This window comes from Glycine max, chromosome 9, assembly GCF_000004515.6.
Source record: "Glycine max cultivar Williams 82 chromosome 9, Glycine_max_v4.0, whole genome shotgun sequence".
In the NCBI taxonomy this organism is placed as follows: domain Eukaryota; kingdom Viridiplantae; phylum Streptophyta; class Magnoliopsida; order Fabales; family Fabaceae; genus Glycine; species Glycine max.
This window is the reverse complement of record NC_038245.2, coordinates 10,195,987-10,223,820: the sequence shown is the minus strand read 5'-3', so window position 1 is coordinate 10,223,820 and position 27,834 is coordinate 10,195,987. Positions and strand designations below refer to the sequence as shown.

The 27,834-nt window shown below is 31.0% G+C and overlaps 1 protein-coding gene and 1 long non-coding RNA gene across 4 annotated transcripts; one reads left to right on the top strand and one right to left on the bottom strand.

Moving 5' to 3' along the window:
- Window positions 1-13,878: 13,878 nt before the first annotated feature.
- Window positions 13,879-19,918, bottom strand: LOC106794552 (uncharacterized). Of its 2 annotated transcripts, XR_001382625.3 has the most exons (4): window positions 19,549-19,918; window positions 18,997-19,082; window positions 18,821-18,910; window positions 13,879-14,314 (listed from the first exon to the last, which is right to left on the bottom strand). It is a non-coding gene; the product is annotated as an uncharacterized lncRNA (long non-coding RNA). The 2 variants fall into 2 exon arrangements; XR_005886308.1 differs by having other exon boundaries at window positions 18,821-19,082.
- Window positions 15,695-24,286, top strand: LOC121172749 (uncharacterized). Of its 2 annotated transcripts, none has more exons than XR_005886307.1 (2): window positions 15,695-16,183; window positions 16,755-17,393. XR_005886307.1 is itself a non-coding variant. In XM_041004885.1 (2 exons), exons 1-2 carry the CDS (start codon window positions 16,094-16,096, stop codon window positions 23,965-23,967), a joined length of 453 nt encoding a protein of 150 aa, XP_040860819.1. In that variant the 5' UTR covers window positions 15,695-16,093; the 3' UTR covers window positions 23,968-24,286. The 2 variants fall into 2 exon arrangements, 1 of the variants encoding a protein (XP_040860819.1); XM_041004885.1 differs by lacking the exon at window positions 16,755-17,393 and adding an exon at window positions 23,605-24,286.
- Window positions 24,287-27,834: the final 3,548 nt, after the last annotated feature.

The following is a 27,834-nucleotide window of genomic DNA, read 5'->3' as shown; positions in this document are numbered from 1 at the left end:
TTTTATGTGCCATGTGCATGGCGCGTGACACATTCAATAACGTTCACTGGGTAGTCTGTCTTTGTATGTTACGCAACAGGTAAGTTAAGACGGTGTATTTGAAAACACCATCGTTGAAATTTTGAATGTCAACGACGTTTTTCTTGACCCACCATCATTAACATTGAGGTTTATAAGGTTTTGCACGCTAATTCATGAACACTCACGCTCCAGCTCCCGCTTCCCCGTTTCTCTAAAATTTCGATCTACTGTGACCTCTATCATTTACTCCAAGCATGCGAAATAAGAATCCGTATTTTTGTTAATTTCATATATTTTTTCAACGAGATTAAGAAAACAATCATATTTTTAACAAAATTATAGCAAAATTTGAAACAAATAAAAATGGACAAAAAAAATTTATATAAAAAAAAAGTGGCAATAAAAAATTCTCATATGAGAAAAATACGCAGGTTCATGACAAACTATATATAAATTTTCTTATTCTAAGATGTAGATATAAAAGTTTTTTGAAAAAATAGGTTTGAAAAGTGAAAGCAAAAATAGTTAATATTATAGTCAATTAATTAGTGAAATAGTTTATGTATAAAACATGTTACTAAATCAATCATATGAGTTGATATTATCAAGACGAAAACTTGAAGTGCAATATTCATATAAAATAATCTATAATAACAATAAAGAAAATAACTAAGGGTTATTTGTTTGGAACTCTTTCAATAACTAAAAATTTCAAAATATTATTTTATGTTCTTTCAATAACTTAATTAAAAAATTCATAATTGAAGAGCAAATAATTTTATATGAAAATTTATTTATGTTCTTTCAATGATTTAAAAAATTCCATAATTGAGAAATAAAAATATTTGAAAACATCATAAAAAAGTCTTAATAATATAAACTAAATCAATAATTATAATGTTTTTATAAGTTTTAATAATATTATATATATATATATATATATATATATATATATATATATATATATATATATATATGGGATCAAATTATACCGGTGTAACTTAAACAACTATCTTTTATATAAATATAGAGAGAATGAGTATGTGACTTCTTTTAGTAGTTATGTAAACATTAACTTATTTTACACTTAGGCACCAGATAGAATAGAGAAAATTGTGATTATGTTTAGACACCCACAAAATTGAAACACTTTATCAATATTTTTCATTCTTTCTTTATCTTTTTCTTCCCATCACATTTCATTATTGGATCAATTTTTTAAACTTAAAATAAATAATTTGAAAATAATTATTTAAAAAAATGCTATTTATAAATATATGATTTTTGTTTATCAAAATAAATAGAAAACTAAGCACAATCTGTCTAAACAAACACATTAAAAACATAAAATTGCTTATTTTTATTAAAATAATTACTTTTTCAACAAATAAGTGTTGGGATTTAAGGGGATCCTTATAAAATATCAATAACCGCCAAGAACACATTACATTAGATTATCAGGAAGAGTTTTAGAAATACCTGGATCAATTATCCTAACAGGGATACCAATAACCATCATAGTCTTCTTATAGTGTGTTAACCTAACAGGGTTTCCATTATCCCCTAATGGGCTAACATTGACAGCTGCTCATTTAAGTTCATATCATTTGATTTGGTTGTCTAATGGGTTCACTTAATTTGATCACATAAAATAAAACCCACTAATGATAAATAGCTAATATAATTGTCATATAATATTAGCCCACATTAATTATTGGAATAGAAAATTCCAACAATCTCTCACTTGTGTTACATATTGTAACAATTTTATCAAAAATCCTTAAGCGCGCATCTGTATGCTATTTACATTTAGACTTCCACCTTAACAACCTGGTCTATCTCATGCATCAATAATGGAATCATTGTGTCTTTGTCACTACAATAAATGTAACTAGACCCCAATTACTACCACATCAGTACACTCAATGACATAGGTCAATATGGATAAACAACATGAAAATTACATGCAATGTGATCTCAGCCATGTCTATTTCCAATTGGTCCAAACTTTATTATTTATAAAGATCAATCCAAACACAACATAAATATTGCAAACAAAACAAGCTTATAATGAAATAATTAACTTTTACTTTATTTCTGCAAAAAGTCCAAACAACAAAATATTTGTAAACCATAAGATATAGGACATAAGACTCTCACTCAACTAAGATAATATCAGGAATTACACCTATATGAGCATTGTGCTCATGAAAAACTTTAAGTGTCATACCTCTAGTAAGTGGATCAGCTAACATGAAATGAGTCCTTATATGTTCTATGCAAATCTATATTTTCTGGATTCTTTATTTAACAATCAAATACTTTACGTCAACAAACTTCTACTTAGTTGAATCATTAATAAGACCGCTCAGATATTGTCTCAATAAACACCCGATGGCTACTTAATGTTGGCAACAACAGGCAAGTCAATTATAACAATTTAGCAATCATAAATTCTAGTATAATGTCTCATAGCAAAATATTAACTCCACCTACATGGTTAAATTTGGATCCTTATGTGAAGTGACTGCTATTAAGACATTGTGAAAAAATCAAAGTCAGAATACCCAATAATCTCTAAACTTCTAGACTTTTGATATGAAAACATGTAGTTTCTTGTTCTCTTCAATTAATGCATAATGCACTTTACTACTTTCTAGTGTTGCATATCAAGATTACTCATATATCACCTTAGGACTCTCACTAAAAATTATTTCAAGACAATAAAAAAAATAAACTTAAGCATACATCATAAATTACAATATAACTTTTTTGCAACAATAAATCGTATGATGATAGTAGAATGTCATCAACATATAATACCAAAATAATAAATTTTCTCCCACTGAACTTTTAGTATACGCAATCATCAACCAAATTTACCTCAACACCATAAGAGATAATCTTGAATTTTGTAATAACATAGACGAGAGACTTGTTTAAAAGTATAAATGAATTTCTTTAGTTTGCATACCATAGACTTTAGATCATCTTAAACAAGGTTTTCTGGTTGTACCGTATAAATTGTTTTATCAATGTTTTCATTTAGAAATGCAATATTTACATCAATTTATGCAAAAAAATTATCAAAATGATCTACAGTGTCATTATAGTCCTAAGAAAGTCTCTCTAAGAAATCAGAGAGAAAGTCTCTTTGTGATCCATGTCTTCCTTCTTATAAAACTTTTGGCGACAAGACAATCTTTATATATCTTAAAATTACCCATTGAATCTCTTTCAACTATGGATATTTATCTATAACTTATGGGTTTCACACTTTCAAGCAATTTGATGATATCCTAAATGTCATGTTCAACCATCGGTTTTATTACATCATTTATGACATTAATCCACTTGAGAGTTAGAACACAACATGACTTGAATAAGGTCAATTAGACTTTCTCAGTCAACCTAATGTCATATTCATGTTCTTAAAGAAATATGACATAATCATATCAAATTACATTTTTTCTTTCTCTAGTGGATCTTCTTAATGACACTTCTTGAGGTTATTGAGTTTGAACTTTAGGTGGTGCTTGAGAGGGAATCATAGTGTTGTCTTGTATTTTAATAATGTTAGGAGTAACATCATTATTCAATTACCATATTTGTTTCTTGAACAATGGTAAGTACAAAGGCTTATCTATTGCTAATAACATATTATTCTTTAAAGACAACACTCCTTGTGTTTCCTTCCCCTCCAAACTCAATTTCCTCAAGGAGTCTTGCATGTGTCAAACATAAACTTAAAGTGGGATTGTAAAACTTATACATGTGAGAGCTTTAAATGTAACAAAAAAAAATTATAAGTAATTATCTTTAAGTCCAACTTACCTTCATGCAGTCTATAAGACATTGCTTCGACTGAGCATCCCTAAATGTGTATATGCCTAATGTTGGAATTTCCCTGACTCATATCTATAGGGTAATGACTACTTTAATTGATACCCTAAAAGGATATAAATTACATTCTTTAATGTCTTTCCCAAAGCGACTTTGGTATAGAAGAATTAAACTTCTTACCATATCTGTACAAGTCTGGTTTCATCATTCTACAACTTTGTTCATGCTAGGTTTGCCTAACATTACATGTCGTAAAAAAAAACACAATTATTGAAGAAAAACACATGGGGGCTCCAAACGTTGTACCTTATATCATATATATCATAGTATTCCCCACGATCACATTTGACAACCTTAATTTTTTTTCTTTTTCTTAGTTGAAGTTCAACTTCAACTTTGAAAGACTAAATGTCTAGAGGCCAAAACTTCTCATAATTTAAATAAAGAGGAATCATCTATGAACAAAATAATATACATTTGTTCATTCCATGAATCCATAAGGAATAGAACACAAATATATGCATGTATTATTTCTAAGACATCCTTATTTCTTTCAACACATGAATTCCATTATGTTTGTTTATTTTTCCTTTGTATACTCAATATATACTATAAGGTCCAACCAATATAAAGGATCCAGAATTTCCTATACACACAAGCATCCAAATTGTCTATTAAGAGATATGACTTAAGCGCTTATGTTATAAAGTAACAAAATTCTCATTTAATTTAAAGTTTTGTACCACCCAAAAAAAATGTTTGCAATAGGAGCATTCAAATATCCATAAAAGAACTCATAACTTACAACATTTGAATCATACAAGAGACTAACTTTATTATTTCTAATTGATCAAAAATAACTATATTTGTCCAAATTAGAAATAAAATTTGGTTTAATAAATAGCTCTATATATGTCTCAACCAAATTCAAATGAAATTGAGTCTTTTAAAGCAACATAAAAGTTCTCATAGCTTCAACTATGACTTTATGTCATCGCCCACATAGAAAAATCTTTCATTATCACTTGGCAGATGACTTCATAGGTAGCATCGTATAGACATGCTTTTGTGAGTAGTACAACCAAAATCTACCCACTAACATTCTTCGGTACAAAATGAAATTAACTTTAAAACAAACAAAAATGAGAAGTTTATCATTTTCACACACTAAATAGTGTAAATGAGACCCTTTTATTATATGTTTCATCCTACAAAAGCAAAAAGGAAATTCCTTATCTTGTTCTCTTGTTTCTTCTCTAGAAAAAAGAAATAAGAAATAAATTATGCAATATCTTCAACTCTGAACTGACTCCTCTCAAACTCTAAATTTTATGCATTCAACTTTGGGATTTAAATAATATGAGTAATTTAAACCATAGTAGTAACAACAAAAACAACAATTAAAGAAGAAAACAATAAACATGCAATGCTCAAATAATCTTTATGGTAAATTCCAAGACCTAAACAAGATACCTAGCTCACCATTAATCCTCAATCTTTGGATTGAAAAAGACTAACTGCAAGTGGTACTCTCAACGCATTGATCAAACATTGGTGATAAGTCATGTCAAACAAAGATTGTCTTTGGACACTCCATTGCTCACATGGAAAACTTATACGATGATTATTCCGGTCAAATAATGATTGCCTTTGATCATTTCATTATTCACATGGAAAATCACATAATTTATAATCGTCACATGTTTACCATTGCAAACATGTAATTATTCTACCAAATTATGTCTTCCTTTGGGCTGAGCACAATTCGCATGAATAATTCCATGCAACATCTATATAAATTCAATCAAATCAACTTACGCAAGAGAGTTAACTTTGACAACATGTTGTTTCAATCAATTTAACCAAAAATACAAGACAATTTAATATAATAAATGTGAGGTTTTAAAATTACATAACTTTCACATATAATTTAGTTATATAAAAATATGTAACAAAACATGCAAATATTTTGCAAAATAGACTCATCACAAGATACCCAGCACAACATTAATTCATAGTCTTTGGACAGAGAAATTAATTTGTAATTGGTACTCTTAACCCAATGGTCAAATATTGACAATAAATTCTGTCAAATCATAGTCTTTCTTTGGACCGACTATAATTCACATGAAAACACCTTATAATTGTTACACATGTATCATCACGGGTACAAAATTACTTGGCCAAATTGTGTCTTCCTTTGGGCTGAGCACAATTCGCATAAATAATTTTATACTAATATCTATGCAATTCTAATTAAATTAATTTACGCAATAGAGATTGCTTTAACAATATATCACATCAATCAATTTAATTAAAAATCACTAGATATACAAATAAATGGGAAAAATCTGGTACTGTTAAATTAACTTCAATCATGATAGCAAAAAATATAAAACATTAATTACGACAAGTAAATATCATATCCTTAAATTATATTTAATGCTATCATTGATTTATACTTAAAATACCACAAGCATCTTTCTTTTGTTTCTTTTGCTTAGAGCAACCTTAGTTCTCCTTTTTTTTTTATTCTTAGAGGTTAAGCTTAAATGAGCACTTTCAAATATGTCTTTGTATAGCCTCTCTTCCTCTTACACATAATGATATATAAGCTAATTAATGGACCATTTGTCCAAGTTTTATAGCTTATTTTGAATTGCCCAAAGTGTACAATAAGTAAGATCAAAACTAAATGCACGAGCAATTCTTTACTAAGCTCTATCTTAAGTGCTTTCAGTTTTGATGTCAAGTTATACATTTTCATTATGTACTCCCTTGTATAACTTTCCCCCTCCTTCAATTTTAACAAAAAAAAAATTGCATGCACAAAAAACTTCCTTATATATATTATGAACAATAGCCATGAAGAGAAGTCGTTCATAAATCCAAATAATGATGTTAAAAAAACAAAATATACCCGAATTTAAATCAAATATCCAATTTACTAACAATTAATATGTGTTGTTCCAAAAAATAAACTTGGGTTCAAATAACCAAAGCAATCCAAGTATAATTGGAATCAAATAACTTTAAATCCCAATAATCTAAGAGTAATGGAAGATGGAAAATTCTATAAACAAGATGGAAGATGGAGAGATGTCCCCTAAAATCCCAACAAGTGGTATTTGAGAAAGATTTATTGTCTAACTATATTTCTGGAAGATTTGGGAAAGTTTACCTTACAGATGGAAAATCTCTTGACATTGTCGGAAAAGGTGATATCAACATCAAGACCTCCAATGGATCCCTATGGACATTGCACAATGTTAGACATATTCCCGCCTTAAAGAGAAATTTAATATCTATAAGGCAGTTGGATGATGAGGGACATCACACCACTTTTGGAGATGGAGCTTGGAAGGTAAACAAAGGCAATCTCGTTATGGCTCGTGGAAAGAAGCGAGTATCTCTTTACATGATTGCATATGAGAATATGGTAGCAGTTACTGAGGCTGTCAATAATTCAACCATGTGGCATCAAAGACTTGGACACATGAGTGAAAAAGGAATGAAGCTTATGGTGGCAAAGGGTAAGCTATCAAGCCTCAAGCATGTTGATGTTGGTGCTTGTGAACATTGTATCCTTAGAGAGCAGTAAGGATCTCTTTACATGATTGTAGATGAGGATATGGTAGTAGTTACTGAGGCTGTCAATAATTCAATCATGTGGCATCAAAGACTTGGACACATGAGTGAAAAAGGAATGAAGCTTATGGCGGCAAAGGGTAAGCTATCAAGCCTCAAGCATGTTGATGTTGGTGCTTGTGAACATTGTATCCTTGGAAAGCAGAAAAAGGTCAGCTTCTCAAGGTCAGGGAAGACTCTTAAAGTTGAAAATCTAGAATTGTTGCACACAGATGTTTGGGGGCCAGCCCCAGTGAAATCTGTTGGAAACTCACGTTATTATGTCACCTTTATCGATGAATCTACCAGGAAGGTATGGGTTTATTTTCTTAAAAATAAATCTGATGTGTTTTCTGTGTTTAAAAGGTGGAAAACAGAAGTTGAAAATCAGACAAGTCTAAAGGTTAAAAGTCTGAAATCTGACAATGGCGGGGAGTATGATAGTCAGCAGTTTAAAGACTTCAGTTCAGAACATGGGATCAGAATGATCAAGACAATACCAGGAACACCTGAGCAAAAAGGTGTTGTAGAAAGGATGAATAGAACCTTGAACGAGAAAGCAAGGTGTATGCGGATCCAATCTGGCTTGCCTAAAGCATTTTGGGCAGAAGCAATAAACACAGCAGCATATCTCATCAATAGAGGACCATCAGTTCCTTTGAATTATCAGTTGCCCGAAGAAGTATGGTCTGCAAAGGAGGTAAAACTTTCACATTTGAGAATTTTTGGGTGTGTTTCATATATACTGACAGACTCTAATAGTAGAGATAAATTGGATCCGAAGGCGAGGAAGTGTTATTTTATTGGTTATGGATCTGACATGTATGGCTACAGGTTTTGGGATGACCAAACCAAGAAAGTTATCAGAAGCAGGAATGTTACTTTTAACGAGAACTTATTTTATAAGGACAAATTTTCTGCAGAATCTACATGTGCAAGTAAACTGTCAGAAATTTCTAAGAAAGCAACACTTGAAGAAATTTCAGAAAGTGATGTAGCCAACAGAAACCAGAGTATAGGCGTAGAGGTTGAGTCAGAACCAGAACCATCAACTCCTCCAAGAAAATCTAGCAGAATTTCAGTACCACCAGATAAGTATTCCCCTTCATTGCATTATTTGTTGTTAACTGATGCTGGTGAGCCATAATGTTTCTGTGAGGCTACACAGGGGAATGACACTATTGAGTGGGAGCTAGCGATGAAAGATGAGATGACACCCCTTCAGAAGAATAAGACGTGGTCTTTAACTAAATTGCCAGAAAGAAAGAAAGCGTTACATAATAGGTGGGTCTATAGGCTAAAGAAAGAATCTGACGGTAGAAGAAGATACAAGGCGAGACTTGTGGTGAAAGGGTTTAAGCAGAAACAAGGAATTGATTTCACAGAGATCTTCTCTCCAGTTGTAAAGATGACTACCATCAGAGTTATTCTAAGTATAATAGCTGTAGAGAATCTTCACTTGGAGCAGTTAGATGTTAAAACAACATTCTTGCATGGGGATTTAGAGGAAGACATCTATATGACCCAACCAGAAGGCTTTGAAGTGCCAGGCAAGGAGAATCTTGTGTGCAAGCTTCACAAAAGTTTATATGGCTTGAAACAAGCACCGAGGCAGTGTTACAAGAAGTTTAATGAGTTTATGAGCAACTCAGGATTCAACAGATGTGACATGGGCCATTGCTGCTATGTTAAGAAATATACTAATAGTTATGTTATCCTTGTCGTGTATGTTGATGACATGTTGATTGCAGGATCTAGTATGGCAGAAATTAACAAGTTGAACCAGCAGTTGGCAGAAAACTTTGAAATGAAGGATCTTGGTCCAGTTAAACAAATCCTTGGTATGAGAATTCTTAGAAACAGATCAGAAGGAATTTTGAAGCTATCTCAGGAGAAATATATACACAAGTTGCTTGACAGGTTTTACCTTGAAGATTCTAAGACCAAGAATACCCCTTTGGGATCTCATTTGAAGTTTTCAAAGAAGCAATCTTTGCAGACAGATGAAGAAAAATGTTACATGTCAAGAGTACCATATGCATCAGCAGTTGGGAGGTTGATGTATGTTATGGTGTGTACCAGACCTGACATAGCACATGAGTGGGAGTTATCAGTAGGTTCCTATCAAATCCAGCAAAGGAGCATTGGGAAGGCGTAAAGTGGATACTCAGATATCTAAAGGATATTTCAGAGATGTGTTTGTGCTTCAGAAAAGGCAATCTCACTTTACAGGGATTTTCAGATGTAGACTTGGGAGGAGATTTTGATACCAAGAAAAGCACCACAGGCTACATTTTTACTTTGGGAGGTACTGCTATGAGTTGGAAGTCTAAACTTCGAGATAGAGTTGCTCTCTCAACCACGGAAGCCGAGTACATAGCTATCTCAGAAGCAGCTAAGGAGATGATTTGGCTAAAGAATTTTGTCAATGAATTAGGGAAAGAACAAGATAATGCTCCAATGTTTAGTGATAGTCAAAGTGCTATAAGTCTTGCTAAGAATCCAGTTTTCCATTCTAGATGCAAGCATATTCAATTAAGATACCATTTTATCAGGGAGTTGATAAATGATGGAGAATTATCTTTATTCAAGATCTTAGGATTAGAAAATCCAGCAGATATGTTGACAAAAGTTATTACAATTGACAAACTGAGGCTTTGCATTGCCTCAGTTGGCCTTCAAGGATAATTGAAGATGAAGGCGCTACACTAGGTAAAGAGTCGATGAACTCATTGCTTACAAGGAGCTGCTAGAGTTTGGAACTTAGAACCCAAGTGGGAGAATTGTTAGAGTTTATGGTCTTAGTTCCTTTGTCCCACATCACTTGGTCTGTAAAATTTGTGTGGTCTTAGTCCCACATCGCTTGGTTTGTAAAATCTTGTGTCTCATTAGTGTTATATATAGAGACACCTTGTAAGCTTTTATGTGCAAGTAATAAAAAGTTCTCCTAGTGTAGCCGTGGACGTAGGCACATACATTATGTACTGAACCACATTAAACTTTGTGTCTTTTTCTTTCTTTCCTTTATTTCTTTCTCTTCTTTTATTGCTTTATACTAACACTCTTGTAGTGACCCTACTAGAGTAGTACCTCCTCACAATGAGAGCAATGGCCACAAGCGTAAGATGAAGGGAGTGGAGATTGATAAAAGGTTGGAGAGAATTTGAAGGTCGATGAAGAAGGCAATCATAGCGAATGCCTGTGAATGCCACGATCGCCATGGTTGTGGCGTCCGTTGTGATTGCTTTCTTCACCGACCTTCAAATTCTCTCCAACCTTTTATCAATCTCTACTCCCTTCATCTTATGCTTGTGGTCATTGCTCTCATTGTGAGGAGGTACTACTCTAGTGGGGTCACTACAAAGAGAAACCAAATCATGCTCATTGTATTCATTGTGTTTATCATTGCATCTTCATGTGGGATTTCATGTTATTGGACTCTTAGTGAAGGGTGGATTTGATATGCTATTTTTGAGCCTATTTGGGCTTTATCTACTGGAGGGCTTTGGCTTTTTGTTCCGCAAGCAAAGGAGCCTAAATTTTGGGGGGTGCCTTTGGTTCCATGGATACCTTTCATATCTATTTTTATTAACATTTTCCTCTTTAGGTCTATAGATAAAGACTCGTTTATTAGGTTTGTGTTAGGACAATGTTTCTCTTGGTTTACTATGTTTTCTTTGGGTTGCATGCTTCTTATGATACGGTTGAGTAGTGTGAGTCACAACGTAGTATGGAAAATTCTATAAACAAGATGGAAGATGGAAAGGTGTCTTCTACGTAGTCTCTAAGTTGATACATGGATAAAATGTATAAGAATTTTTGAAAAGTTTAGTAGTTATTAAAGAAATTTCATTCTTCCATATGAACATATCTAGCATGAATGTATGTTTCAGAGTGAGTATAGTCCAAATACACAATGGGAAGTTGATCGAAATTCTATAAGGCTTTTTGTCATGGTCATTTGGTATGCGTTTTTATAGATTGGTGATGTTTATTTGCATTTACATTCTTATATGTGTGTGTGTGTGTGTCTCTTTCTTAATTGTTTTTTATTCTGTTGGTAAGTATATTTGAAGAAAGGGATGATTCTTTCTTAATTGTTTTTTATTCTGTTGGTATGTCCTTTGTCATGAGTCTATGGTTAAACTTTTGTTTTCTTATATTAAGTTTCATCTAAGTATAATAACAAGGAGAACATGTGAATGTTTATAGGTCTCAATCCTTATTATATGGTACTAACTGAATTATATGTAACTTCTAATAACACATTATTAGAAAATATGCTTTCTATATCGGTTATTTATGACTTTCAACATCGATTTTTGAACCGATGTTGAAAGTACCGACGTTGATAGTATTATCGTTAACGTCGATTTCTTAAAAACCGATGTTAACTTAAAATTACCAACATCGATTATATAAATAACCGATGTTGCTTATATGAATTACACCCAAAAAATATATATTAATGTTGAAAGTTAACATCGATTTTTCAAAAAATCAATGTTAACAAATGTGTTAATGTTGACAGTTAACATCGGTTTTTTACAGAAAACCGATGTTAACGAATTTGTTAATGTTGACAGTTAACATCGGTTGTTTATAAAAAAACCGATGTTAACGAATGTGTTACTATTGACAGTTAACATCGATTTTTTCAAACAACCGATGTTAACGTTAGTTAACATCGGTTTTCTGTAAAAAAAACTGATGTTAATGAATGTGTTACTATTGACAGTTAACATCGATTTTTTCAAACAATCGATGTTAACATCGATTGTTTGAAAAAACCGATGTTAACGAATGTGCTACTATTGACAGTTAACATCGATTTTTAAAAAAATCGATGTTGTTTTCAGGAATTTTTTTTTAAATAATGTCTCTGTTTTTACAAAAAAAAAAAACAAAATTTAACCTGTAAATTTAAAATCAGACCACACAGCACACAACATATATCATTTGCATTCTATTTTCAAATAGGTTTTAGCAAAAAACTAGTTATCAACAAAGGTTATTCAATGTTAAGATGAAACAATTGTAAAAAATGTAATGCAAAGTATGTAAACTAATCAAGAAACCTAAAGTTACATAGTTGTCTAACATCCTATGTTTGATTTCTAACTTTTAGATAATACTGTGCCCATTGGATGCGAAGCGCCTTGAATCTCTCTGTTTCCAATGGTCTAACTTCATTAAAATACTGCATGATCAAATAAAAAAATAAATCAATAATGTAATAACAATTATAAGAAAACCAACTTTGTTTGAAATAAACAATTATCGTCTCCCAATTATTCCTGAAAGATCCTAAGATTATCGTGGACATCCAGTGCATCACGTAGTAGCCACATTCAGTGATTCCTTTTTGTCTATTACACTAAATACATAATGAAATTTGGATATTAATTAAATATTAACTACAATTAGTGTACACACACATAAAATATATATAAGTAGAACTTTTATTTAAATCACGTACCTTAACAACAATCCACCTAGCAGCAGCCTTGGATTTCGGTTGTGGAGTATCATCAAGTCCTTTCAAAGCACTAGTGTTGAATATGAGGAACATTAAAATATTGATGTTGTTTAGTTATGTCAATGAAAATGTATTGAAAACAATACTGACCTGTTAATTATTCCCTTAAGGTAGTTGTCAGGCCTGTTATGTAAAGAACAAAACCAGACAACTAGGTTTTCCTTAGACAGAATGACGACCATTTGCCAGTGTCCGCTACAGTAGAGACGAATATGGGTTATTGTAGTAGTATAGATTATTTAAATTCAATTATTGTGTTTGACTTACCCATTCAGGTAGGCTCCAAGGTAAACATCTCGTTTTGAACTCTGTATTCAACTCTTGATGTAACTTTCAAATTCAAATTGTGATTGCCCAAATCTCTGAATGGACTGTGGCTCGAGGAATCCATACACATCAGAATTCCCCGCTCGCACACTTGTCTCAGTCAGATGGCTGTGTTGTTAAGTCAAAGTTAATTATGTATGAATTTAAAACAATTACTTTGGTAATTAATAGTAATCTAAAATGATTTACAGAATCCACAACTGTATAACAGATATGCTAAGACATTGACCACCGTGTGCAATTTCAGAGAGATCTTCGTACTTTATATACAACGGGAAGTTTTGATTAAACACCTCGAATATGGTAGCATCCCACATAACCTGGAGAGGCTTCAAAAACAGTTGTGGGATGATCAATGTCATCAGGTACAAGGGATCATCGACCTCTTCATCCGGGCTTTCTGGAGGTTTTGCTGGAGACACAGCTGTCTGTTGATAAAACATAGTTAATTAGCAAGTTTTGATTACAGTGAATAAATTAATTGAAAAAAATAAACATATAATCAGAGTAAAATATCTATTCTGATAAACGCTTCACAAGTTGTGTTGGCCAAGCAAGGAAGGTGTTAAATGCCTGCCCCACTGAGGTAACCTCGTCAGTGGGTACAGGAACGAGAGCCTCTGCATCTTTAACCTCCTCAACACCAACCTTGACTTGGCCATGCAACAAAGGGATGTTGTGAACTGTTGTGGATCCCTCATAAAGTCTTCCTAGGGCAACCAGGCGGGAAGGATTTTCTTCAATGTATAGCCCGCATTTGTCTGAGTCACCCGTCCCTGGATCGTTCCCTGAGGGAGCAACACAACTCTCTTTTGTGCTGACACGAGGATCTGAGGGACCAACCTCTGGCTCTGGAGGTAGTGCAAGTCCCTGTAATTGCATCTGAGACTGAAACTAGGACTGTATCTGGCTGAAGGATGTCATCATCTTTCGAGTCACTTTTTCTGTGATTGACTCCTACAATATACGGATGAGGCTTAGCAATAAAATACATTATCTTAAGAATAGGGTACTGAACTTTCATGCCTTTTCATACACTTTCATCAAATTTTCAAATCAGCCTAACTAGAAAAAAGTATATACAAAATTATTAAGGGATTTGTTTTAAGGGTTGCATTAAATTTGTGTTTTTTTTCAAATCCAAATCAAACCAACCCAAAAAAATGGGTTGGGTCTAAGCCACTACGGCTAAAAACAATAATTAAAAAATATGACTTTCAAATAAATGATGACTTTTTCAAGTTAATGTTTTCTTATAACATGACAATATGTATTTTGATTTTTGTTCACGTTTCAGAAATCAACTTTGTATACTTAAAAAACTATTAGAATCTCACTTAAAAAACTATTAGAATCTCACTTTTTGTGAATCTCATCATAAAATATTTTTTAAACAATAAGTACTATGAGATTGATATTTCACATTGTCCAAATTAACAAATATATTACCTAAACAACTTCATTTACGTGTGCAGATAAATAGCAGCTAGTGAACAAAATAACAACAACTAACTCACACACCAGTGAACCCAAGACAAGTAAACACTAGTAGATAGTAGCTAAAAACAAAATATTTATACTGACACGCATATTTATACCTTATTAAATGTAAAATAGCATGTGTTACTTTGTAATTAACGTAAAGTTTTGTAAATCAAACTTAAAGCAAGAATTTCATAAGTGATAGTACAACTGAAGATATATTTATCTTTAATTTTTTTTCTTCTGAAGGTAAGTAATGTTCTTCCTTCATCCCTATTTATAAAATATAATTGGCAAAATTAAGAAAATTAATTAATTTAAGTATTAACATTAATTTTTTTTTTATTTATAATATTTTTTTAAAATTTCACCTTAATATTAATGGAAACTTATTCATCTTCAATCTTCATAGAAAAAAGAAGGTGACAATCTAGAGGAACATTTAATTATAGATTAAAATAAATAAACATATTTTAGTAATAAAATAATTAATGCACAAGAAAAAGAGACTAATTTTCAAGACGTAAATATCATTAAAATAAATTCTCGCTTTCCATAAAATCTTCTTCAAATACATGACTAAAGAATTAATTTTTATATGCATGCTTAAGGAATCCCATTATATTCAGGTAAGAAAAAGTTATCAATCTAACAATATTTTAAATTAAATTAAAATTAAACACAGCCCTTTATTTGTTTTAAAGTTAAATTCAGTTTAAAAGATATTCAATGTCATTCAATATGGGAAGTTGAGAGTCAGAGGCAGAGCTAGGTGTGAATCCTTTTCTTCTCCTAGCTTTCGCTGCACTCCTTTATTATTTTAGGTTCCCACCTTGTGGGGAATTGAGACTTGTTTTTGCAAATAAGTGGGCATATAAATATAATATTTTGAATAATGCTACATAAATTAATCTCATTGTATGATAATTTTTGTTAAGATAAACATTATCTACACATTTTTAACGGTGGCTGGAAGAATAATTTATGAAGTGTAAGTGGCAGCAGATCATAGGGAAGGGTACCCCACTAAATGTGTCATCAATGTCAAAGCTTGGTCTTTGTGCTTATTCCTCTTATCTTTGTAACCCATAGTACTACTATTTTAGTTCTCTCTGTCATCATTCATCTCTTGCATGCACCCAGCAATAAGTGGTATGGGCAATATTGGTGTCTCCAAGGACTGAAATTTATTTGTAATTTGGCTTGCTCTTGGAATTCCAAATTTCGGGTTTCCAGTTTTTTTGCTACAGAAAAATGAATGGTACAGAGGAAAAGCCTATGACTGTGAGTGAGGAACATGATGCAGGTTCTTGCAGAAGAACAGTTTCTCTTCCCGTTCAAAAGGTAACAGTTTCTGTTATTAGTTTTGCATCTTCTTTAGCTTTAATCTATTGGGGACATAGGGTCTGGTTTTGTTTCAAGGACTAGTCACTTTTTTAAACTCTTGATTCTTGAATATGTTTTTTTTTTTCCTTTTTTCTTTTAATTTTCTTTCTCTTTCTAAATAATCTCATTTGTTGCTTCTTCTATATTTGTTTTGGTTTTCTTTGGATTATGATTCTTCAGATTGTGATTTCCATTTTTTGCTATGGTAGACATGTTCTCAACATTGGAACTAATCATTACGATTGCCAAGTTCGCTCTGTTATATACTATTTTTGTTTTTCTATAATTGGGGTCTTTTTTGGACTAATATATATCATATGCATATATTTTAAAATACTCGGAGCTTGATCTCTCTGAATTTTCACCAACTGCAGCCGTGGGTTATGTTACTGTAGTGTCTTGTTTCATTGTGTGAATTTTATTCCTTTTAATTGGTAGCGTGTTTGTTCTAATTTCTGAAGTGTGTGCATGAAAAATGCCCGCAACAAGCGTCTTTTGTTTTTATCTCTTTGTACTTTTATTTATGCAGTTGAATGTCATATTAGTCAGCATCCTAAGACCCAGACAACCCACTTGGTTAGAAACTTGAATCTGCTGAGCAAAGCATATATTAATTTACTCCATAAATATATATCAATAAATAATTTGCTCAAAAATGATGCACTTTGTTTTGAATATGATTTATTCTTTGTATCTTTCATGGTATTGAAGTTGACCTTAAGAGGGATTTTCAAAAAGCTAGAATAAGAGTACTTTAGAGGATTTCAAAATTCAAGCATTGTATAACTGTTTAATTGAGTTGTATAGACGTTAATTTATATATAAAATATTATATATGATATTAGTATGTAATATTTAAATAATAAATGAGTGTGAGAAATTCTTGTCTTTATTTATGGTCAACAAAGTAAAGCAGGTTTATTTCTTAGAGTAGACTGCATTCTCACAAAGTTATATTTCACCTACCCATCCGAACACAAACCATCCTTATTTTTCAAAATTCAGAAATCAGATTTGACTCAAGTCTTTACCTAATTTAGAACTTTGGTTTGGGCTAGTCAAAGAAAAGCTACCCAGAAGCGCAGAGATTGATGTACATTTTCTGGTGGATAAAGGACATGTTGTACATTTAAAATTAAAAAAATAAAATTGTACATTTGTGAGTGTACACCAACTTATTTGCTGATAGTAATACGTTAACAAGTTTTATTATTGATGTATTTTAAGATAGGGTATCGACTAGTGTTAGGACACAGGGTGGAGAGTCAGACGATTTTCCCATCACAATTGGTTTACATCAAGGGTCAACCCTTAGCCCCTACCTTTTTACCTTAATTCTGGATGTCCTCACGGAACAAATCCAAGAGATAGCGCCGAGATGCATGCTTTTTGCAGATGACATAGTCCTCCTTGGAGAGTCGAGGGAGGAGTTGAATGAGAGGTTGGAAACTTGGAGACGATCTCTAGAAACACATGGCTTTCGCCTAAGCAGAAGCAAATCGGAGTATATGGAATGTAAGTTCAACAAAAGAAGGAGGGTTTCTAACTCAGAGGTGAAAATAGGAGACCATATTATCCCTCAAGTCACACGGTTTAAATATCTTGGGTCTGTAATACAGGATGATGGGGAAATTGAAGGGGATGTGAATCATCGCATTCAAGCAGGATGGATGAAATGGAGAAAAGCATCGGGGGTGTTATGTGATGCAAAGGTACCGATCAAGCTAAAGGGAAAGTTTTATCGGACTGCGGTAAGACCGGCGATTTTGTACGGAACAGAATGTTGGGCGGTCAAGAGCCAACATGAGAATAAAGTAGGTGTAGCGGAGATGAGGATGTTGCGGTGTATGTGGTAAGACTCGACAGGATAAAATTAGAAACGAAGCTATTAGAGAGAGGGTTGGAGTAGCGCCTATTGTAGAGAAGATGGTGGAAAATAGACTTAGGTGGTTTGGGCATGTAGAGAGAAGACCGGTAGACTCTGTAGTGAGAAGAGTAGACCAGATGGAGAGAAGACAAACAATTCGAGGCAGAGGAAGACCCAAAAAGACTATAAGAGAGGTTATCAAAAAGGATCTCGAAATTAATGGTTTGGATAGAAGTATGGTACTTGATAGAACATTATGGCGGAAGTTGATCCATGTAGCCGACCCCACCTAGTGGGATAAGGCGTTGTTGTTGTTGTTGTTGTTGTATTTTAAGATAATAATTTTTCTACAGGTAAGTTGAAATATATACTTGATTTACATGATTAGTAATTGAATATTTTATTCTTTTAAAAAAATTATACAGAATGATCTACAAGTCCATAAATAGACATTCAACTCGTAGATTTCACATGCTAACTTGTATAAGCCAGCAGGTAATACACCAAGACTTCACCTAATCTATCCCTTTGTGTGCTACGAGTTGAGTGAAATAGTTTCATGATTCAAAATATACGTATCTACAAGCACATGAAGTATGACGATAAATACATTCTTCAAAATAAAAAATTGATGATAAACCCATGTAAGAGTCACAAAGTCACAATGTATATATTATTCTTAACAATATTCTTTGATTAATTGAAGTTGATTCAGGCATGGAACTTACCAGTTAAATGCTTACTTCTCAGCTACCAAATTCTTTCAATGACAACACCAAAAGAGAGCAGCAATTGTTCACCTTCAGTCACAATAACACCTAGGCAAAGAAAAAATCAAAACAGAAACAGAGTTGGCTTCTTATGGTCACAAAAAATGCACTGTCAATCCGACCTGCAATGTTACCTCCGTCAGCCTAGAGGGACTCCACAACATTAATTAAGTAATCTTCTATTAACTCCCCACTTGGTGTTGCCAAGTGTGTCCAAGGCCTGCAAAACATGTATCATTAAAAAGCAAAATAAGTTAAGCTTATATAACAGAATCACGGTATCGAATTTTGACTAAATAAACAACAGCTCTAAAGAATTGTGCCTTTGTGCAGGGAAAATTAAAAAGTACGATGCCTTAAATAAAATTTTAGATATAATTGATTTCTAAGTCCGAAGAACATTTAAATGTAGAAGACTATAAAAATTGAAAGTTAAGAGGAATTAACAATAATGTTAAATAAAAAAAATTGGAAATGCTGAAACTTCAAGTGAAAACAGTAATAAAAAGACACAAAATGCACTGGCAGACTAAGAGTCCTCCATAAAACATTACTGTAAACTTCAATGTAAGGCAACACGCAAAATGCACAAGCAAAGCTTCTGACTAACTATCAAACTATCAAGTACCGCCATGACACTGTGACCATAAAAATCAAAACAGAAACAGGGCCGGAATAAAGCACACCTTAAGATACAGTAACACGAGAGAGTGAGTGAGTGAATGACGTCGACGCCGTGACGGAGAGGGAGAGACGAGAGAGCTTTGTAAAATTAGGTTACTTAAGATATATGAGAAAAGAAGAATTAAAATTACGATTAAATAACATATTATATTATTATATGATGTCAAATTTCATTTTTTACAGTTTAGTTATAACTTTTCATTTTTTCTTTACATGTCAATTCATTACATATAAAAATTAGGATGAAAATTTTAGCGGTTACTTTTCTAATAAATATCACCATCTCATTATCTTTTTTCAATTTCATTTTTTTTATCTAAAATTTTAGGATGAAAATGCTAAGTTTTTAATTTTTTTGTCACAAAACTAACGTTTTTAATTAGTATGTAAGAATATAATTCTTAAATTGATATCAAATGTATGTAATTCTGTATTCCGTTTAAATTGTATAGTTTTGGTGCTGAAATTTGTATTTTATTTAAATCGATTTTAAATTAAATTATATTTCTTAATTGAATGTGACACTAATCAAGCTATATTCATGAATAAATTTGCAATCAATAATCAAATGTTTAATCAATTGATAAATAATTTATTGAATAAATCAATAATCTTAATTATTACCTTAGATATAAATTCGACAATGAATTTGCGTAAAAATTTATTACATTTATAAATTAAAAAAAAAACATGTCATCAATATTAACGAGAAGTTAAGTCTAACAAATGAAATTATATTCGCATATTTAGCATTTTCAAAATTAATTTTAAATGGAATTGGTTTTGCATATTTGATTTTGATTTTGGGTGATATAATTCATGTTTAGTGATTTTTATTTTTAACACAAGTTAATAATAAAATTCAATATATATTTTTTTTATCTAACATGTGATAGTCTCAATGTTTATCATAATATCATTTTGTCAAACAAATAAAGTTGACGACAAAATTTAAAGATAATAAAGAAAAGTTTGAACACTTTGACAAGCCAAATATTTGTTCAAATATTAAAATTAGAATTTTAAAAAAATAGAGACTGAAAATAATTAATCCAAAATGTTTTTTCTTTGTTTCTTCTTTCCTAAATGAGTATTAAAATATATTTAATTGAGTATTAAAATAAATTTTGACAAAAAAATTCATCACTATTTAAATATAATTCTTTTTCTTTGTTTCTTCTTTCCTAAATAATTTTTTTATTAAATTTATTAACAAAAAATTCACATAATTAACAAATGAGGTTAAAAATAATAAAAAAATGACAAATGTAATAAAAATAAATTACATGTGGATTATAATTAACTCTAAATTTAAAGATTAAAAACATAATTTTCGTATCATGAAAATATTTTTATTTTTGTTCTGAAAAATTTGTTTAAAAATAATGAAAATATCAATTTTTTAAAATCCTACAAATATATGAGATAACTATAATTATTTAAATTAAACCACTGTAACATATATTTTCAATAAATCAAATTAATATATACAAATATTTTAATTTACTTTAAATTTAAAGATAATACGATAATATAAATATAGTAGGATTTCATACAATTTTTAAACAATATTCTCCATTTACCTTTTTCAGAAGAAAAAAACTAATTTTTTATTTTTATAATAATTAAATAAAAATATATTAATCAAAGATTTTAATTTTTTTATGATATAATTATTTTTACCAACATTCTATAAAAATTCTATAAAAGTTAAACTCTATTATTAAAAACAGTTTTTTTATATTTTCAAATTAACTAATATCAAATAATTTATATAAATGTGTGTTATATTTAAATGATAATCATGAAATAATAAAATTAAAATTACAAAATTCATTTTAAAAATTTAGTTTAATTTTTAATTGCTTACCTTTTGAATTTATTATTGTTTATTAATTTTTTTATTTTTTAATTAAAATATAATTAATAACACGATTTTTTAAAAATATATAAATAATTAAAAAAAGTTTATATTAACATCGGTTTTTCAAAAAACCGATGTTAATGCATATACGTTAACATCGGTTTTTCAAAAACCGATGTTAATATCATTAGTTAACATCGGTTTTCCAAAAAACCGATGTTAATGCATACACGTTAACATCGGTTTTTCAAAAAACCGATGTAAACGTGTATGCATTAATATCGTTTTTTTAGAAAACCGATGTTAAGAAGAATAGTTTATTTACAAACATGCCACCGCGTTTAACTTAACATCGGTTTTGGACAAAGCTGATGTTAAAACTGTTTTTTGTAGTAGTGACAGTTCTTATAATTTTCACCAATAGTATATTTTAACAAGTCAAAATAATCTATTAAAATACTATTTCTCAATACTTGATTAAAATTATTTTCCCAACCGTCAAAAATGACATGTCAACAATATGTATGAGATTTTCACGTGAATCAATTTTTTTACCCAATTAAAATTAAAAGTCAGAATCAATATTATCATATCTTCATTCTAATCCTAAACAAATTATTTTCTCCCTCTATATATATTAATCAAAGAACTACCGACACATTTAACAACAAGATGAAATAATGAGATCTAATTATATTGGATTACATTTTTAAGTATTCACATTAAATATGATTCAACTCAATCCAATTTAGATTCAATCATATATAGATTGAGTTACAAGTCCTACTTTTTAACATGATTCAACTCATATATCATATAATTGAATTTATTACTATGTATAAATTAATTATTAAATATAAAATACATTAAATTTTAACTCATAATTTATTAAAGTAAAACACTCATGATTTTTATTTCTTTTTTAAGTTGTAGTTTACTCCAAAGATGCGAAATGAGAATCCATATTTTTGTCAATTTCATATATTTTTTATTTAATAAATAATTCAATTAATAATTTTGTTTATTTTAAAATTATTGTATAAATTTTGTTGTTTTTAATTATTTTATAAATAACTATTTTAATACTTTTATATATTTTAAATATTTATTTATAAAATAATTAAATAACTAAAATTACCAATTTTTATAATATATATTTTTAAAATTTATTTAAGCAAAAATAGGTAATATTGTATAAGAAAAATGTTTTTATTAATATATTTCTATAAATATTATTACATTAATACTATTAAATATTTATATAAATTGTGATTTGAAGTATAAAAATATATAAATAAATTTCTTATTTAATTTACAAATATATAAAAGTATTAAAATAGTTATTTATAAAATATTTAAATAGTCATTTATTAAATATTAAAAATAAAATTGTTCTTTGATTTTGATCATATATTTTAGTTTGGATGAAATTGTGATTTGAAGTATAAAAATTTTAAAAATGAATTTGTAAATTGACTTATAAAATAATTAAATACTTGTTTATGAATTTTTAAATTGTAATTTATAAAATATTTAAAATAAAATAGTAGTTTGATTTTGATGATATATTTTAGTTCGATAGATTAATCATTTAATGTTAATTTAATTTTTTTTATTACGTTTGTTAAAATATACTACATTTAATAATGTAGTAGGATTTTAGAAGATTTATTAGTTATTTTGTTAGTTAGTTTTTTAGTAATAGAATAAAAAGATTTTAGTTATGAAATATAATACTCAACTATTATTTGAATGATAACATTAATTGATATTAATGTGCAAATTTGTAGATTATGGTTAGAACCGGAGGATTGCGTCAGGCTTTAGGTAGAGTTTTAGGAAGAGCCTTAGGTAAATATGTTACTAGTGATGAGGAAGAAGTCCCTCGGTGTCGAAAGTCGACAACATCGATGCATAGGCAACGAGTAGTTATAGTTGTTGCTAAGGATGTTGAACATGTGGATCATGCTGCTGACGAGGTTCATGAGGAGCCTCATGAGCCAGTTATGGATCATGTAGGTGTTAATACATAGGGTTTTCTAGGTAGGTCGTATGATATATTAGTGTTGACGTCATATGTTGATCATGTGACAACCAAAGTTAGGGTAGAAGAGGTAGTTATTTATTTAATTATAACTTATTTGAATAACTATTTATCATTTTAATTTACCTAATTAATTTTAATTATTTGCAGGAACATACTGAGTTGAAATTGACCTCTTATGAGAGGAAGGTTGAGAAATTTGAAAGACTTGCACATGAGATTAAAGGCATAATGGTTGCTACAGTACTAAGTTATTTGATTTCATGTTCGTTGGAGACAGGTGACAGAGGACTTTTATTTACTTTTGCGGAGAGGTGGCACAAGGAAACTAGTAGTTTTCATCTACCGATAGTAGAACTGACTATTACCCTGGATGATGTGGCATCCTTATTACATCTACCCATTACAGGTGTCTTCCATACCTTTGATGCTATTGATATAGAGGAAGTTGTCGACTTGTTAGTTGAGTTACTTGAGGTCAGTAGACAAGAAGCAAAAGATGAGACTGAGTAATGCAAATGAGCATATGTTCGCCTAGCCTTGCTGCGAGACGTTTATCGTAGCAAATGTGACGCAAGATAGTTGACCCTAGCAGCTCGAGCATATTTATTGCATCTAGTATGTTGTATACTATTTGCTAACAAGCGTGCCACACACATAAGTGTGGCATTCTTGGATGCATTTCATGACCTCAACCAATCTAAAGACTATTCATGGGGAGCGACTGCACTAGTCCATATGTATGACAATTTGAATGTTGTGTCAAAGCATACGACAAAACATCTTGCAGGATATATCACTCTGTTGCAAGTAATTATAATAATTTTTATCATTGTTAAATGTTTTAAACTTTATATGTGCTATTGATTATAATTGTTTATTGTTTTTTTAATATGTGTAGTATTGGATCTACAAGCATTTCCCTACAATTGTGTCCATTATTGTTAATGAGGATTACCATGAGAGGAAATCATGTGCATGTCAGTGGAAGTGTGTGAAGGCATTAACAGTTATGACCTATCGTAAGCGCTTGGATAGGTTGATGTCAGATATTGTGTGATGAATTTCTTATGGTGACCACTATGCATTCAGAGAATTTGAGCTCATTTCATTATTTTCTGGACATATCAGATGGGTAGTACAACAATTTTGGTTATGTTCAGGCCATTCCTCCGTTCCATATTGCTCCATCTCTATCCGCATAAGAGATTGACAATATATGGCTTTAGTTTTCTGAATACCTTGTATCGGTTGGACAAATTTGTAGTTCTCCTTGTCAGTGTGCAACAGACTACATGGAGTAGTTTTATAGGATATGTCACCCATTCTTGAGTCTATCATAGCTTGGGGAGCCTCCTAGATATCCACCTATGCATGATGATACATATATTATACCAGATCCACCTGTGTTGCCCGTTCACTCAGCAACTATGCCACAACCACCTGCACTTGTAGCTGCTGATGCTAACATACCTCGACATGTAGTGGTATAACATATTTTTAATTCACTATTACTATTTTTTCTTACATGCTTCCCATATTTATTATTGACATTGTTGTCAATGTCGTAGGTCGCTTGCTAAAAGATAGCAGAAACCTTAGAACACATGATCAACATGAGGATTGTCACTATTGAAATTGATGCATACACTTTGACTGAGCACTGTCTAAGATTAGCCAGGGTTCACTGAGCAATACAATGTTTATGTTCGATCTAGACGAAGGAGGGATACACAGGATAAAGATGGTGGTGGATGACGATGATGATAGTTAGGATTGACTAAGTACTATAGGATATTTGTATGCAATATGTCTGAACACTTTTTAATATTGTTTTTTTACTTGATTGACTATGTATATGACTATGGTTTACATTTGAGTTTATTTAGTATTTGACTATTATATTCTTCCACTTAAATACATTATGTTAAACTATATTATTGATAATGTAAGAATGTATAACCCTAAACCCTATACCATAACCCATAAACCATAACACAAATCCTAAACCCTAAACCATATACTCTAAACTCCCTAAACCCTAAAATAAGTAATTAAATTTTAAATTAAAAATTAACACGTGTTTAATGTCCTCTATCTATGAATCCTTAATCTGGTATATAGATGGAAACCTCATTAACCTTTATATTTTTTATCATACATTTTTATAAATTTGTGTGACACATGTACCGTACCTAGTAAGTGATGTAATTGAATTAGTTTTTTATTGCGAACTTAGAGCACTTACTTTTCCTTTTATCTCTGGCAAACCTGTCTTTTTTCTAATCTTAATATTTCAACAACTCAATCATACTTCAAAATTAATTTTATGAATGTCCATTCAAACACATGTTAATTCCCACATTACATGCATTATCCATATTGTCACAACTATGTAACTTACAAACATTGTCCAAACAATAGCAAAAGGTTCAATCCTCTCTTGAATCAACAAATTGTGTGGTCAACCTCATGGAATTAGTATACTTGTTCATTCTACTAATATAAGGAGTATATCACTGTTTTGCTTGATAGTGACAATGTGTTGATCATAACAAAGATGTTAGCAGCAAGGAACAACTATCTCTTAGAAATACCTGTTACATAGACAAATACATATTCAAATGTTCATAACACATGTTATAATAAAAAATTAACAAACACGATGGTCATTGCTATACCTGAACAAAATGGTTGTCAAACACATGACCAATACATATAATGCAATGTACATAACTATCTCTCGGTGGTTGGCTTCTAAGAGGAAAAATTGTCATGCTTTGTTGGAGAGAAAGAGAAACAAGGATGATATTATACCTTGATGCAATCACATAACTTATATCGGTAATATTCATCCACTTATCCATGGTAACCTGCACGTAACAATTTTAATTAGTATTATTTTTTAAAAAAAATATCCATGAATACATAATAAAAAACTTATATACCATGGATAGTCCATCAACAAGTAGCGATCGCTTCAACTCCTCATATTTGTCTATGCCACACCAAGAAGGTGTAAATACTCATCACACCATTGTCCAAGTTCTTTCAGCAAATGATTACTAACCAAAGACCATGAATCTTCACCCATACCTAATAAGACAACAATTGCACGATATCCATAATTACCATAAGCTTTGACATCGACAATGTTTTCAATGAAATCATGAATGCATGAATGAAATTGATCCAACGTTGACATCTTCCTCTTCGTTTTTGTTTATTCAAATGATGATGCACAACGTTTAACTGAAGAATTGTTATTTTGCACCGAATGTAATGCATTCACATACTCCCAGTAAGACGGATCGTGCTTCGTTGATCTTTATTGTTTGGTGATTTGTTTCTTTTAAGCCCCTTTTGTTTTGACCTTTTTAGGAGGAACACACATAGAACTTAGATCAGGGTAGGCAATTTCCCAAAGTTTACTCTTTAAAGTCACTTTGCCACATACATCAAGCTCTTCTAACCGCTTGGATATGACTTCCATCTATTCGCTTATGCAAACTTCGGGCTTAGATAAACCTTGGTCTAAAAAAATTAGCGTCTGCCAAAACATATGGACTGTGTCAAGTGGTATGCTACCAACAACATATCTAGCTAGCTCACATGCACATGGAAGACCATGAGTAGTTCTCATAATACATCCACAACGAGAACTATCAATGTCAGCATAATTCACTCACTCAAACTCAACAATAATTTGGTTTAATGCATACCTTGATACCATGCCAATTAGTCTCTTGTATAAGGTAACTTTAAAAACATGTTCAACCACATGGGTGCTTGTCACAAAAGATGCATTAATTTTAGTGTGTTGCAGAGTGATCATGTTGTTCATGGTTTTCCAAACACTACATAGGTCTCTAAGGTTATTCTATAGTAGTCTCTTTAAGATCCAATGTGCAGACTCAATCCTGCATTTGAAAAACACAAACAATTATTTTTATCCATTAATGTGTTCGTATTAAAACCAATATACATTTACGATTTTCATACATGTTAGTTGTTGTGTTTCCTAGATGCATCATCTTATTCGTCCACACTTTAACAAATATTAGCTTATGGGAAATCAACCATGTTTGTTTGACATAGTTAACAAACATTAGCCATGGTGAACAAAGAATTTCAAACTTCATAAGACAATCATCATAGTCTAACTCAGTAGGGCAATCCAAGAGACTCCCCCACCCCATACTTCCATCACATAATCTTATGCATTTTTTGACCCACAAGAGTTTTACATTTTGTCTCCACATTCTTATTAATGTGAAATTGACACAACAAGTTAGTTGCCTTAGGGAAAATAGTTTTCACTGTATTCATCAATATTGAATCTTTGTCAGTAACAATAACTTGGGGGATTGCATCACATCT